Here is a 14,663-nt window from a genome sequence, read left to right on the forward strand (position 1 = left end):
CTCCGAGCTCCTCCAGCGACGTGCTACCCCAATCCGCGATCGTCTCCTCGAGGTGAACACAACCCAGTGCTCAAAACTCGTCTTCGATCATCCACAACCTCGGGCTTTTCAAAACAGCCTCTCCGCCCGTCGCCGACTCCGCCCACTGCGATCGAATGGCTCCCGAGCCTTCATCCGGTGACGAAACTCGACCCCGTCACCTCCTATAGACTCGTCTCAGTGAGGTGCACAACCCTTACTGGTCCGATTGAGTTTTCAGACGGCTCAAACGAGAACCCAGCTTAGGCCATGCTCCGTGCTTTCTTCCGATCGTCCTGTCCGCGCTGCTCTGGTGACTCCGAACCAGCAACTCCGGCTCTGATACCAATTGTTGCGGAAATAAGGATCAAACCAGAAACACACAAAGAAACACACACACCCAATTGAACACAGAGACAACGGATTTACGTGGTTCCCCAAAATCGAGTACGTCCACGGGAGAGGGCCGACGAATTTCTATTATAGAGGAAGAGGAGGATTACAAAATCACTCAAACTCACACTCACTCATAGACTGATACAAATGCATACATATGCTGCTCTCAAACTCTCTCTGATTTTCAGATGCTCTATCATTCTCTTTTTGACAGAGCCTCATAGGATGAGCTCGGCTCCCTCCCGAAGGAGGAGCCCTCACGCTGCTCTACTCTCTCTACACTACCTCACTCTCCTCTCTGGTCTCTCACTCAAGAGAGATACACTTGCAGAAAACCAAAGGCCTTCAATTTATAGGCCATTCAAAGACTTCCTATTCACAAGCCATGCCAGACATGGCAATTACTTTCAAACCCACGCCTGAGATTTTTTTTCTTCAGATTTTAGGCATGCCTTTTGAAGTCTACAAAGGCTGCCATCTTTATCCAATCTTTGACCAATGAGAGAATTGGAGCCACACTTCAGCAGCCCATGTGCTGATTTCAACACTTGGGTGCCACACATGGCTCTGTTTTGAGACAAAAAAACAGGGACAAAACACCCATACATGGCTCTGTTTTCGCATACCATTAACACATGCATAATTTCATAGATAACCATAAGGGAATATTCATGCATAAAAAAAGAGGCAAAGCAGCCAACCCTTAAAACCCACATTCTTACATCACACCCTACAATTAAACCTAGAAGGCTAAAATGCAACAAAACAAAGCTTCATTCCAAAACATCCATCCATTAGTTAAACAAAGTTTTTCCCACCACCGCAAAGAATGCAGAGGTTATCTTCCATGGTTGAACTCTCAGTGCTCTTCATCATCTGTTGAACAAGGGTGGAGGTAGGGGAGGGGAGGTTCTGGGGTTGAAGGAGGAACAATATGCAGACTTATAGTCAAAGTTTTAGAGGGAAATCAACTAGGTTAAGTCAATTTTCCCTCGTGAAGCAAAAGGTGGGTATTTGGATTGGGTGCATTGTCCCCTGTTGCTAACATGTACAGTGGGCCCCCTCAACGGGTAAGAAAAGCCACGTTAGCAATTTTGTGAACATTTTGGACGGAGTATAACGGTAGAGGCCTAAATTTGGAGGATTTTGTTAGTATAGGTGTTTAATTAAAATAAACCTTAGTTTAGGTGACTCTGTGATATTTGAGTCACAGTTCAAGTGTCATTTTGAAATTTTTCCAAAAAAAAATGTACTCTTATATTTTTAATTAACTTAAAAATAATATGCCAAAAATCACACACCTGCCTGGACTCCTTTCTCTCTCCTGTCTCTTTCTCTCTCTTCTTCACTCCCTCTCTGTCGTCTCCAGTGGCATTAACACCGCCACCACAATCAGCGCCACCTCTGTCACCCATAAGTTCTCCTTCTCCTCCTCGTATTATCGAAGAAAATTCGGTCGGTAGATGTTAATGTCAAATTTTGACGTATTGATGAATCAGAATCCCTAAAAAAAACCCTAATTTTTAGGATTATATATATCTTTTCTGATGTGGTTTATATATTTCACGGTATTCGTGAAACAAAGTTTAGTATTACCACACGTTTTTGCAGAATTAGGATTATGTTTTCTCTTTTTTGGGAGGAAAATTAGAGATTAATCATGTGTATCAAGTGTTTCTTTTTGCTTTCTTGTTTTTGAAGTGATGAAGATACTTGAAATACCAACCTTTGGCTGTCCCGAGTATATAATGTTGTTTCATATCAAGACTTGGGTCCTCAGGTGCGGTTGCTGTTAAGTGAAGTTTGAACTCCAGTCAAATGCATTAGAGTTTGTGGTGCCTACCATGAGCTACCACTCCACTTGCCCAAACTTGAGTCACTTGACTGTAATACGTATTCGTAACTCCACTTGGGGTGGGCTTATAAATAGAATGCAATGGTTGACAAAAACATGAACTACTTATTATTATTATTTTTAGCACGCTTTGATCAGGATACCCAACACCTGCATTTAGTTTTTAAGAAATGATATTGACACTCCAAAAATTGACGGAGGCACTTCCACAAATAAAGGAAAGTGGCTTTGGAGTTACACCAATTTTGGAGTGCCTGCATCAATTTTTGGAGAGCTTCATTTCCTTTAGTTTTTTTTAGCATCGTTGCCGCCCCATCTAATCTACAAAGCAATTGGTGCTTGAAAAACTCCAGTAGTTGCATTCCTGTTAAGCGGTTAAGCCAGTCAACGTTGTGGGGTGTTGATGTTTTGGGCAGATCATTGAAGGTTAAGGACATTGTTTGATATGAGAGTAAAAGCTCAAATTACTGTTCGACTGGAGAGGTGCATTTTCTAGCACGTGATTAATAAGTAAGAGACGTACTTGGTGTGGTGGCTCTCTTTTTGGCATGGGTAGTCACGTTAATACCCTCAACCCATTTTTCACAAATTTGTAACTATCAATTTATAAGTTAATATCAACCATCAGTGTTCTAAAAGACGGGATTAATTTTCGATTAATTGACAATTAATTGAAAATTTAGCCTAACCGATTAGATTAATGTCTAATCATTTGAATTAGTCGGTCAGGGGTTTAATAGTAGTTAGTCGCCGGTTAATCGGTTGGCGTCTAGTAGGTGATCAGTCGATTAATTGATTAATAGCCGATTAATTGGCTAATGGGCAATTAGTAGGTAAATCTGTATTTTTGGAAAACAAAGGGGGTAACTGTTATTTACTCGTACCAGTTTAATAACCTTCGAATTTGAATAAAAATAAAAATAAAAACCTTCGAATCAGTCTTAGGGCTTGTTACCGGATCGCCTCTCATCTCTCTGGGAAGAAACCCAGTCATCGCCGACGCCACGCCCAGTCGATCGATCGCCTCTCATCGCCGCCGCTAGTCAACGCCGCCGCCTCTCATTGCCGATCGCCTCACTGCTGTAATTTCTCTCTCTCTCTCTCTCTCTCTCTCTCTCTCTCTCTCTCTCTCTCGAGATCCCTCTCTCTCTCGTAAGCAGAAGGGAAGGAGGGAGTTGCTCTTCCCAATTTTTCCGGCTTCTGAGAAGTCCCACCTAGCGGTCTCTTTCTCTCTCTGCTCTATATTGTATCATTTATATTGAGTTATTGACACGTAGTAAATTTTAACACAAAGTGTAGTATTGTAACTCTTGTTTGGTGTATATATAAATAAAGTAATTATACAGTCTATACTGGTAGGGCTAGTAATTATACAATAATTGTTTTTAAAATCTTTGAAATGTAGTTTCTATGTCTCTATATTTGAAATGTAGAGAACTGTTAACATTCAGAAGTGTTAACATTGAGTATCCGATAGCCAAAGAGAACTAGGAAATTTTTTGGGAGAGAAGATATATCACATCAACTAGGAAATCTGTGATTATTAATGGTAGGGAGGTTGCAGAATATTTAAAAAAAAAAAAACCTGACTAATTGCTAAAAGGCGATTAATGGCTGATTAATAGATCTTGAAGCTCAAAAGGTGGTCAGCCGCCCGCCTAGCGCTGAGCGCTTTTTAGAACATTGTCAGCCATTTAGCCAATTTCACTCCAAAGTTGAATGCACGGCACAATTGTTCCCGAATTTTGAATGCTCGACTCAATCATAATTTAGATGGTTGAACTTAACATGAACATATATGAATCCAGAAAACTTGATTATTAACAGTAACAGGTGATTCATATAGGTTTATCTCAAAAAAGTTCATGTTTCTTTTTTCTTTTCTTTTTTTCTCTTGAATAGTAGTTTAACGTATTGAAGTTCTCTTTCATATCACCATTGAGAAATACAGTGTTAAATTAGCAAAAACAGATTGATTTTCTGATATAACTTGTACAAGTTAAATTTTTAAATGACTACCCTTGTGGAAATTCTAGAGCCACCACTGCAGACTTGGTTCAATGGTTAAACCTGAGGGCTCCAAGGGTGAAAACATGGGGGGAGTAACACTGCGGCCCCATTATGCAAATCATGCAAAAATAGGTATATCGTACCAGGACATTGGGCAATAACCTTTTGGAGTTACAACCTTCAACTTATTAAGGAGAATCCATTTGAGTTGATCTCACTTTTTGGGAAAACGAAGTGTATTTATGAAATATATCTTCAGGTTTGGTGATTGATTAAGTAAAATTTAGTCTCTTCTCCAAGCTGGTTAGTACCAGTCCTAGACTTCCATGGGTTTTGGATGGGAACTTTGATAGTGTGCTTAGGCATTAGAACTGTGCTCAAAGGATATTTTATTGTAATCAAGAGGTGGAGGTCAAGGCAGGGCAAATGTTTTGTTGTGCAACATTCAGGTGAGGCACACTACATGTTGCCAACCTTTAAGTGTTTTGTAACCTCTTGTTGCCAAGAGAATGTGATAATTCAGTACAAGAAGGTAGTTATGAGCTTCCAATAATTATCTAGAGAATAAGACCTTTTGCAACGGACTAACAACGAACTGAAGCCATAGTTACCTATTTTTGATTGCCTCTTTATTGTTTAAGTGAATAGTAACAAGTCAAACTGGGGCTTGTTTTTGAAGAGAAGATTTAGGGCGAAGAGAAGAAGAGAGATATTAAGTAATAAGGTTTTGGGAATTTAATCAACCTTCTCACCTGCTCATATATTTACATTAAATCACTGTATATCAGAATTACATATATTACTCTCAATATAGAAAGTAATCAGAATTGTAAAAACTAAACCCTTGACAAGTTATTGAGCAATGAAGTTAACTGCACTAGTAATATTTTGCCGTAAAGGAGTTGATCTAAGTTCTTTGTTTTGTGAAGTAGGTTGTACTGATAGTTTGATACACATGTCTCTGACTTGTTCCACAGGAAAGATTTGAAATTGTCTCTTTGTCATGGATTCACTGAAAGCAAAAGCATATGCAGCATTTGAAGAGAGGGTGAGGCGGACTGTTTACGTTGACAACCTTTCGCCTCAAGTCAACAAAAGTATTTTGAAATCAGCATTCGATCAATTTGGGAATGTCTGCAAAGTTGAGTTTATTCCAAACTATGCAGAAGAAATTAACATGCCACACTGTGCATTGGTGGAGATGGACTCTCCAGACCTGGCCAAAGAACTTGTACCGGCAATGAGTAATCAACCCTTCTTGGTTTTGGGGATGCCGAGGCCTGTTAGGGTATGTGCTGCTGAAATGGAGATGTTTGAGGATCGCCCACAAAAGCCTGGGACGAAGATCACTTGCCAGTGGTTAGAGCCACAGAACCCTGATTTCACTATTGCGAAGAAGCTTAAGGAGTTGACAAGGAGACATGCAGCTGAAGCCTCATTCTTGCATCAGGTGAATTGAGGTTCCTTCCTTTATCATCCAATGCAGTTGCTTTACGATGCATACTTCTTCAAAGTTCAAGTAGTTGTTTTTACTTCTTACTTCTATTTCCCCCACAGTATCAACTGGAAGAGGAAGAGAATCTTGCAAAGCAACAGGCAGAGACCCTTGAGGCAAATTATAAGAAGTATGAGCTGATAGAAAAAGTCCTCAAGGATGGTACTGCAAAAAGGTTGGGTCATCGTTATGGCATCAACGAATTTAATGCTTGAGAGGTATGTCGATACATTTGAATTGGTTTGTTTTCTTCAGAACTTGGAAGTAATTTTGTACATCAATATAAGTTCATCAGTGCCCCTTCTAATTCCTCCCCTAAAAAATTTTCATCTCTTTCAGCTTCTCTGGTTCCCCATATTTTTGCAAGTCAACTCATTTTTCGTATGTTCTGTGCCAGTGTAATGGATCCAACTCTTTTGGAAAACGAACATTTTGGGTTTTGTTGCTGGGATCATCTGCAGTATCTCTCATGATCTGTCCTTTTGGCTCTGGGTGTCTTTGGGTTTCTGACCTTGAAGTGGAGCTGTGAATATAATCATGGTTTAGTACCCTTGTACTGGATGTTTTACTGATCGTTGTATGAGTCTGCCCTGCTTCCTGATGCTTGCAATCTCTATTATGAAATGCAGCTCTTGCCTGTTGCCTGAAAACTTGTGTTTTGGATTACAGATTCTTGCGTTTGAATTCGATGGGCAATTATTTCATTGAATCCAGGTGTGCTCGGGCATTTCCAGGGTTACCTCATTGGTCCGGTGATCAAGCCTCGGTAATTTCTTGCGCAAGGTTGCTCCATCTACGGGGACAATAAAAGAATCTAAAATGACTTTTTTTGGGCCATTGTCTTTCGAGAGAGCATTGCTGCAAGTGGTGGATTTTCCAGCTTGTATCCCAAAGGTAGTAGCTTCCAGTAAATAAGCCATTGCTGGAAGAAGTAGAGAATCAGTATCTGTACTAGAAAATGGCTCAACTTTTGAAGCATTTTTCTTGGTTATGAGCCCGAAATTGGAGAAGTTTGATTGATGGGATCCTTAACACTAGAAATGCGCCTAGCCAATGGTCGTTCCATGTTATTTCGCGATTATGCTATCTTGCAATCAACTTTAAAGAATGCGCATAGGAAATCTCTTTTTGACTATGCCGAAATGACCATAATTTTGTCATTGGCTGGCTTCTTTTAGCAGTAATTGCTCCTGCTTTTTGGCTCTTGAGATGATGAACTAGATGTCTTTGCTCTTGAGATGATGAACTAGATGTCTTTCAGTGGACATCCTCTGAGCATGAAGCAGTGAACATCACAATTTGAGTACGTTGAAGACAATGTATGCTTTGTAGATAGCTTTTTAGGCTCTTTAAGTTAGTTATGTTTTACTTGTATACTCCACGTTTACAAAGCTTGGGCGCATATTGGCGTGTTTCTACGGAAGTACTATTGCTTATCAGAAGAATATAAGCAAAAGTAACCATGTCAAGTACAATTTAAGTTTGTTACGGTTTATTTTCTGAGCATCTATCTTTGTTACCGAACCAATTTGCAAGCAAGTAATTTATTCCATCTTATATATGTCGGTTGGAAGCAAGTAATTTGCTCCCTATTTCACTGTCCAAGTAATATTCCAGCTAAAATTTCCAAGCAAGGAATTGTTTATTTTTCCATTTTTGTCCTGTGGAGCATTTTGTGTCTACATATATGAGTGGGAGATGCAATATGTAGACTACCTTATGTCTTATTGTATTCAAGTCATCGACAGGCTAGCTAGCAGGCTACAATACAGGTAAGGTTTTATATTATTGCAAGAGAATTATATTTCCTTACAGTTTTTTTTTTTGTTTTTGTTTATTGATAGGAGTATTTTAATTAGTTTCCACTTCCCAGCTTTAAATTTCCAGTTTAAGTGTTAGTTCAGTTTCTGCTTGTTTTAAGTTTTTTCGGAGAGAAGGATGGATAAAACTCGAACCTCGGTCCTAGCATGAGAGGTCATATCTTCGAGAAAAGAAGTTCAAGAAAAGCCTTGCGTTTCGATGAAAACTATCGGACAACCACAAATTATAAGCCTAGGGGTTTGAAAAAAAATAACAGGATGATCAATTTAGAATGACCACATGTGCTTGTATATATTTTGGATGAACTGTGAGTTGCACCCTGGCGCTTTCATAGCAATGGCTGTTTGGACCCCTTTCACTTTAATTGGTGCATTCTAAAGCCCCAAGTATACAAATCAAGTGTTTACCATTTCTAATGGACTTCTAAATACCCCATTGAGTACTATTTGATACATCACCTTAAGACCAATCGCATGCTTTATGTATGGGTTACAGGATGACATGGGCTGTCTCATCAGATGATAGCAAAAAATCATGTTAGGATAACTGCACTTGTGTACCATTTGATGACACTTTATATGCACCAATTTTATGCGCTCTGTCAGATCAAAAAGGAAAAAAAAAAAAAAAACTGTATGTGTTACGTGGGGTCCATTGCGTGACATGCTTAGGTCTCGTTCTGCTAAGGTTTTTATTTTTTATTTTACGATCGAGACAGATCATTCTCTCATAATACATCACTTTTAATTCAAAAAATAAGTCTTTATTTTATTTCCCTAGCTTAGTGAATGAGGCCTTAATCCCTTTTAAGACCCAAACTCAAACTGTAAGCAGATGTAATTCATAGATAGGGTCACTGAACCATAGCATTACCTATGTCCAATTAGTACTTAAATGTGATCACCTTCATACAGCTCTTTTTGAAAATGGCACCTTAAAATACTCTGAAGCCAACCCCAATGGATTGACCTAGTGGTCAAGACATGAGACTTAAAGGTTTGTTCATTCCTAAGATCTTAGGTTCGAAAACCTTTGTACAAACTCTTTTGGGGCCAGTCCATATAGACTTTTGCTCTGACTTTAACTGAGACCCTCGCAAAATGGGTGGTGGAATTGGTCCCTTATGATTAATCGAGGTGCACGTAAATGGTCTGGACATATGAGTTATAAAATAAAACACTCGAAAGTTAGTTTATTTATTTGGAACATCTTAAAGTTGTTAGTTTGGGTGCAAGAATTTTTTTTGTCCATTCTTGAAGATCTTAAGCTTTACAAAACTGTAATGTTGCATATGGTAATGTAAATTGAACCTTAAACTTGTTTGTGTATCTTTCCTCCTCGTCCTCCTCCTCCTTCTTCTTCTTTTATTATATATATGTGTGTATGTATATGTATGTATGTATAACTTTTTAAACCTATATGTTGAAGACAAGTGTGTGATGGATCCAATTCCAGCATGGATGAAGAGATTATGGGATGTGTGGGATCTGCAGCTACTGGTTCTCCTTAGTCTTGCTTTACATATCATTCTTTCACTATTTGGCAATCGCCGAAAGTACATATCGTCACCATGGTTTGGTCTCCTAATTTGGTCGGCCTATTTAATGGCCAACTGGGTAGCAACCGTTGCCCTTGGCAAACCCTCAGATGCCGAAAATGACAATGCATTGAAGGCCATATGGGCACCTTTGCTTTTGGTACACCTTGGCGGCCCCGACACCATTACGGCATACTCTTTAGAAGATAATCATCTCTGAAAGAGACACTTTTTCGGACTAATGGTTCAATTTTCTGTTGCAGTTTATGTCACTCTTATGTCCTAGAAACATTCCTGGTTTTCAATTATGTCGATCCTGGCGTTAGTGGCTGGATTTATCAAGTATGAGGAGAGAACATGGGTTCTCATGTCGGTGAGCCGTGATAAATCCGGGAAACTTGTACCGTTTGGCAATGCAGGCGGAGGATCGAATCTTGGCAATAATAACACATTGGAGGATAAAAATTCTATGGTCGTTTTATGTGTTGCCCATAGTTCTGTCAGGTTATTTAAGAACTTTATGGAGCTCTATGACGTAAGTGAGGTCAGTTACTCTCGGGGAAATCCTGTAGAGTTTGGTGACATTCATCTTTTTTGGAATGTCATAGAGGTTGAAATGGGGCTCATGTTCGATTTGTCATACACAAAGGCACCCAAAAACTTTAGCAAGAGAGGATGGATCCTGCGCTGCATCACTTTCTCTTGCAGCGAGTAAGGGTCAGAGCACTGAGCATCTTCGACAGTTGAGCAAGAGAGGCGAGTTTCTCACTTTCCTTTAGTTCTTTCTACCACAATCTCGAGTAGGGCGCAGAGCCATGGAACTGGTATGATAATCAGTGCCATGCTCGATATGAGGGATATACTACCGCTGTATTAGATCATTTACCCTCCAAATTACTTTTCTCGCCCATCTTTTCACTTGTATTTTCTTCCCTTCTAAACTTGTGAAATAAATGTTCTAAATATCAGTGGCATGTTATTATCCCTGAACTGATAAGGAAGGTATGAGAGCTCCCTCGTGGTAGCATTGTTGTAAGAACTTAATGTTGTTTCTAAATATTTTAGATTTACATTTTATTTGGTTGTCATTGATGCATCTTTATCACTTGCATGAGATTTTAGGTGGGCTTAGTTGGATACCGACTTGGACTTGGTCGAGCATCTCCAAATTTGACTTCAAATTTATAGATGTCAACAAGATTTTGAATTTGCAAGGAGAAAAATGAAAGTAACAAGAATTTTGTGTTTTAAATAAACTAGTAAAATATCAAGTGCGATGCACATGGACATTTTTCTGTAGTTTTTTTTTTTAACAGAAAAAGGAATTTATTGATCCATGACTGTGGAGTTACAAATTTTAAAAGGGGCAAGGGCATTATGGCATCGCAATAGGGGACGCATTACGGCATCGCAATGGGGGACGCACGTCCCAACTATGTTGGCATCCATACCCCCAACAACAATCATATACCACCCAAGAGTCCAAGACCCCAAGAAGACGAAAGACTAGTTGGTGAGATGCCAACCAAACAGCAACATGAATAAGGGTGGTAAGAGGTGGTTTTCAATCTGTCGCGATGTTTGTTTAGGATTTTATCTCTAGATGTGAATATCTGTCTAAATCTTTAGATTTCTTATCATATAGATTCTTCCAGAGACACAAGGTTGTTAGAAAAGCACCTGGTCAATTCCATCAAGCATGGATAGCACTGACGGAAGGTTTCAAGGGTGCGGTGAGAAAAGCTCCTTACTAACCCAAGAATGGTATAAAAGACTGTGTAGTGTTATGTGGAAAGTAAAGTGGTCAGTTTAGCGAGGGATCTATCCGCGAGCGCTGTAATGACAGGGATCTATCCGTGAGCGCTCAAACGTCTAAGTGAAATAGGTTGTGCAGCTCGCTGTCATGACAGGGATCTATCCGCGAGCGCTGAAACGTCTTGAGTGAAATAGGCTGTGCAAGTGTTGTCATGTGTCTTGTGCGAAAATGTGTAGTATAATTATTTGTGTTGCTACCCAGCTTGTATATTTGAGTTCATCAACGAGCCAGATTCACCACCACCCCGCAATGAGTACACAATGCAGTAAACAACAAAAGGAAGAGTGAACAAAAAATTTGAAAACCCAGGGTCTGGAGTAATACAAGATTTGGGGCATTGGCAACACCATATAAGTATACGGAAACTCGCACTGCAAACCACCAGGGAATAAGAGGTTCAAATTCAGCCATTGACCAAGCAACTATACAATAATACCATATCCAAATACGCCTCTCTGCAGTCAAAATTTAAGATGTAAAGGACCATCTACACATCTCATCACAGCAAATCATTCGGTAAGGAAAAAAACCCCAAGCTTGTGAATTTCTCAATCTGAAGGTCAATAAAATCTGCAAGGCTAGAAAAGATTTACAAAATACAAATGCACAACTGAAAATCTCAAACTACTCCTTACAGTGAACCAAATTAATAACATGGGTTAGTGTTCTAAGGAATGCCAAGAGTGGCTAAGTACAGTGCTCAGTCCTAACTATTTGCGTGCAATTATTTTCCAGTAATAAAACCAACCACGGGGACGATGAGTTTTCAAATGGACAATATTCGTACCTAAAGCAATTCGCAGCAACTATCAAGCACCATTGCCTTCAACAGATGTTGCACCCTTTTTGCTTCGCTTTGTGGCTGAAGTAGGACTTTTGCGCGGTGTAGAAGGCAAGTAAAGGAGGCGGTAACTGACTAGTGAAGGCCCAAAAGTGCTGAATTTTCCAGAACTGCTGAAAGCAGTTTCAGCATCAGAACGCCTCTTGAAGACCACTTTCGCACGTTTGCTCTTCTTCAGCACCTCAGTGTCTGATTCAATCAAAGCTCCGTAGCGGCTAAATATAGCATTGAGATTCGATTCTGAAGGAACTGACTCCAAGTCTGCAAAGTTCAGTTTTAATGCAGTTGGAGTGTATTCTTCCTCACCTTCTGGCTTTATACCCGCTTCGGGGTTAATAACCTCAATTTCCTGTTTCAACACCAATCCTTGACCTTCCTCACCTTCTGGTGTTATACCCGCTTCGGGGTTAATAACCTCAGTTTCCTGTTTCAACACCAATCCTTGACCTTCCTCACCTTCTGGCATTATACCCGCTTTAGGGTTAATTACCTCTGTTTCCTGTTTCAACTCCAATCCTTGACCTGACTCGAGAGTAGCTTCTGTTACGACAGTAGGGCTACCATTTTCCTTTGGAATCTCGGGTTCAAATAACACTTGCTCTTCAGTGTTACTTTGAACAATCATGTCAGTCCAATAAGAGTCTTCCGTTCCCCCAAACCCTGGTGTTTCTGTAGTTCCTACGTCACGGAAGTTTTTCCCACTCTTCTTGCTAGTTACTTTCCCAGTTGGTTTCTTGTCTCCTCGTGAAGTAGATTTCTCCAGGCAAAATGAGTTCCTAAACTCACTCAAAAAAACAACACTGGAAGCCAAGAAGTTGTACCCTTTCACAGGATCTCTGGAAGCCATGTAGATTTGTAAGAGCATCTCATCTGGCGAAGAGTGCTCTGTTGGAATGACCTTTCTTCTTTGGGATTTCTCGGAATTACTCCTAGAAGATCTTTTGCTGCCACCTTTGTTACTCCCAGAGCCATCCTTAACAATTAGACTTGAAATAGCTAGTTGGTTTGCAACCCTACACATGCTTTCCCCAACTCCCGGAAACTGCTTTTTGGTCAACGGAGAAACTTTCTTATTTTCCACCCCTGAGACATCAGGCACAGAATCAAGTGCTTTGCGTTTCTTAACAAAAGACGAAGAATTCAAATACCTGCCTACTTTCACCTCCTGTTCACCCATGCCATTTGACAAATTCGAGTGGCTCCTAGACATCAAGTCGGACAAGCATCTCTCTTTTTTGCTCGAGGACACACCAGCACCAGATATCTTACGCTTCCGTGAAGAAGTATCTTGACTAACCAACTTTCCTTTTCTCAAAGGCAATAATTGCTCATCGACACAAACTGAATCCTCAGAATACTTGCTTTCACCAATTACAGGAATGTCAGCCCCATCCTCCAACCACCCACCACCAAGCATTTGAAACTCAGGCAAGCAATAAAAACCCCTCCAACGGCTGATGGCTAACAACTGGGCTCGTGCTGTGACAGATTCCAATCTATCAATTTCACCATATGGATATTGTGCTACAGTTTTCACATTTTGCAGTAGGTTCACAGGCATAAAGGAAGCGGCACTTGAACTTTCATCCCCACCATCTCTTCTACTTGATTCTTCGTGGATACCGGAATTAACAACAATCTGGGTTTTGATCTTATCATAGACCTCTGGTGATAAACATGAACAACCAAGTCCAAACTCCACTCGTCTTGAGACCTCTTCCAAAGCACAATTCACAGCATGAGAAAAAGCTTCCGTGCTACCCTGCTTCTCCATTTGAGAGAAATGCATCTGAAATGGCTTCATCAGTGGCGCCTCGTTCCAAGCAAATGTCTTGTCCCCGAAAAATGCTATCAAAAACCCATCCTTTTTAGAATATCTCCTTGCCTTCTCTGATGCATCAGACGGATCAAATATCTGTCCCGGCCACCACGGATGGCTCTTTACTTTGGCCCAGACTAAATCAGACATGCGAAATTGACCTTTTTCAGTCTGAAACTCCTTCATTTGGGACCCCTGTTTAACATTTTCAATCTCAATGTCTTCACCAGACACCGCAGCAACATAAATACTTTTTCCGCCTCTGTCTACAACTGTTCCCTCGGAAAATACAATACAATTCTTCTCCAAACCGTCATTATTTTGTCCAGAACACGTAGACACACTACAATTCTTCCCCAAACCTTCATTATTTTGACCAGAACACGTAGAAACCCCATGAAACCTATCAATATCCTGGAGATTACAATTTAAGCCCAAACCAATTGCACTATCATTTACCCCAATTTGACCTCCAACTCCCCCACCAACCAATTTCTCATCGCTCTCTCTCTCTAAACGCCCCATCTCCGCTCCCGTACCGTTTGCCTTCTCTGCAGAGCCTAAACCCTCGCCATCCCGACCATCGAATCCAACGGTTGATTCCGGCGCGTCAACCCCATGGACCCCGCCGTTCCCGACGTCGGAGTTAAGGTCTATGTCTCCAAATCCCACAGACATCAACAAACCCTAATAAAAACACCAATGAACATAAACACGTTATTTCTACACCCAGAGCTCTGTGTATATCTAGCAAAGATATTTGAACCTAGTCAATACAAAATCAATAGGATACAATAGCATACCATTGAAGGGAGAGAGAGAGAGAGGGGGCATACCTAGTTTGAATCGCTGATTTCTTTTGATTTTCTGTTTGGAGAGAGAGAGAGAGAGAGAGAGAGAGAGAGAGAGAGACTTTTGCGGGGTAGGGCGAAAAGTGAGAGTTCTCGCGATTCCGTGCCGGAGGAGGTTGATGAGTTTGGACTCTATAGAAGGAGGAACAACAAAAATAGTGTGAATTGACACGTGGCGTGATCGTACGGTTGCATCAGTAACCC

At 40.5% G+C, this 14,663-nt stretch overlaps 2 protein-coding genes and 1 pseudogene across 5 annotated transcripts; 2 read left to right on the forward strand and 1 right to left on the reverse strand.

The window, feature by feature from the left end:
* Positions 1 to 3,187: 3,187 nt before the first annotated feature.
* Positions 3,188 to 7,280, forward strand: LOC131326523 (uncharacterized). Of its 3 annotated transcripts, none has more exons than XM_058359327.1 (4): positions 3,188 to 3,351; positions 5,257 to 5,729; positions 5,837 to 5,992; positions 6,172 to 7,280. In XM_058359327.1, exons 2-3 carry the CDS (start codon positions 5,283 to 5,285, stop codon positions 5,987 to 5,989), a joined length of 600 nt encoding a protein of 199 aa, XP_058215310.1. In that variant the 5' UTR covers positions 3,188 to 3,351; positions 5,257 to 5,282; the 3' UTR covers positions 5,990 to 5,992; positions 6,172 to 7,280. The 3 variants fall into 3 exon arrangements, with proteins under 3 accessions (XP_058215310.1, XP_058215312.1, XP_058215311.1); XM_058359329.1 differs by having other exon boundaries at positions 3,213 to 3,351; positions 6,956 to 7,092; XM_058359328.1 differs by having other exon boundaries at positions 3,213 to 3,351; positions 6,114 to 6,424.
* LOC131326519 (nuclear intron maturase 4, mitochondrial-like) overlaps positions 4,945 to 14,663 on the forward strand; it is a 48,213-nt pseudogene continuing 38,494 nt past the window's right edge.
* LOC131326517 (uncharacterized) lies at positions 11,489 to 14,595 on the reverse strand. 2 transcript variants are annotated; one of them, XM_058359322.1, is made up of 3 exons: positions 14,522 to 14,574; positions 14,445 to 14,489; positions 11,489 to 14,295 (listed from the first exon to the last, which is right to left on the reverse strand). In XM_058359322.1, exon 3 carries the CDS (start codon positions 14,284 to 14,286, stop codon positions 11,758 to 11,760), a length of 2,529 nt encoding a protein of 842 aa, XP_058215305.1. In that variant the 5' UTR covers positions 14,287 to 14,295; positions 14,445 to 14,489; positions 14,522 to 14,574; the 3' UTR covers positions 11,489 to 11,757. The 2 variants fall into 2 exon arrangements, with proteins under 2 accessions (XP_058215305.1, XP_058215304.1); XM_058359321.1 differs by having other exon boundaries at positions 14,445 to 14,595.

The sequence above is a fragment of the Rhododendron vialii genome, chromosome 5a, assembly GCF_030253575.1.
Source record: "Rhododendron vialii isolate Sample 1 chromosome 5a, ASM3025357v1".
NCBI lineage: Eukaryota > Viridiplantae > Streptophyta > Magnoliopsida > Ericales > Ericaceae > Rhododendron > Rhododendron vialii.

Bases quoted from the DNA above. Each gene is read 5' to 3' on its own strand.
- LOC131326523 (XM_058359327.1), top strand. From the start codon at position 5,283: ATGGATTCACTGAAAGCAAAAGCATATGCAGCATTTGAAGAGAGGGTG. The intron at 5,730-5,836 runs GTGAATTGAGGT...TTTCCCCCACAG, and splicing joins AAGCCTCATTCTTGCATCAG to TATCAACTGGAAGAGGAAGA.
- LOC131326517 (XM_058359321.1), bottom strand. From the start codon at position 14,286: ATGTCTGTGGGATTTGGAGACATAGACCTTAACTCCGACGTCGGGAAC.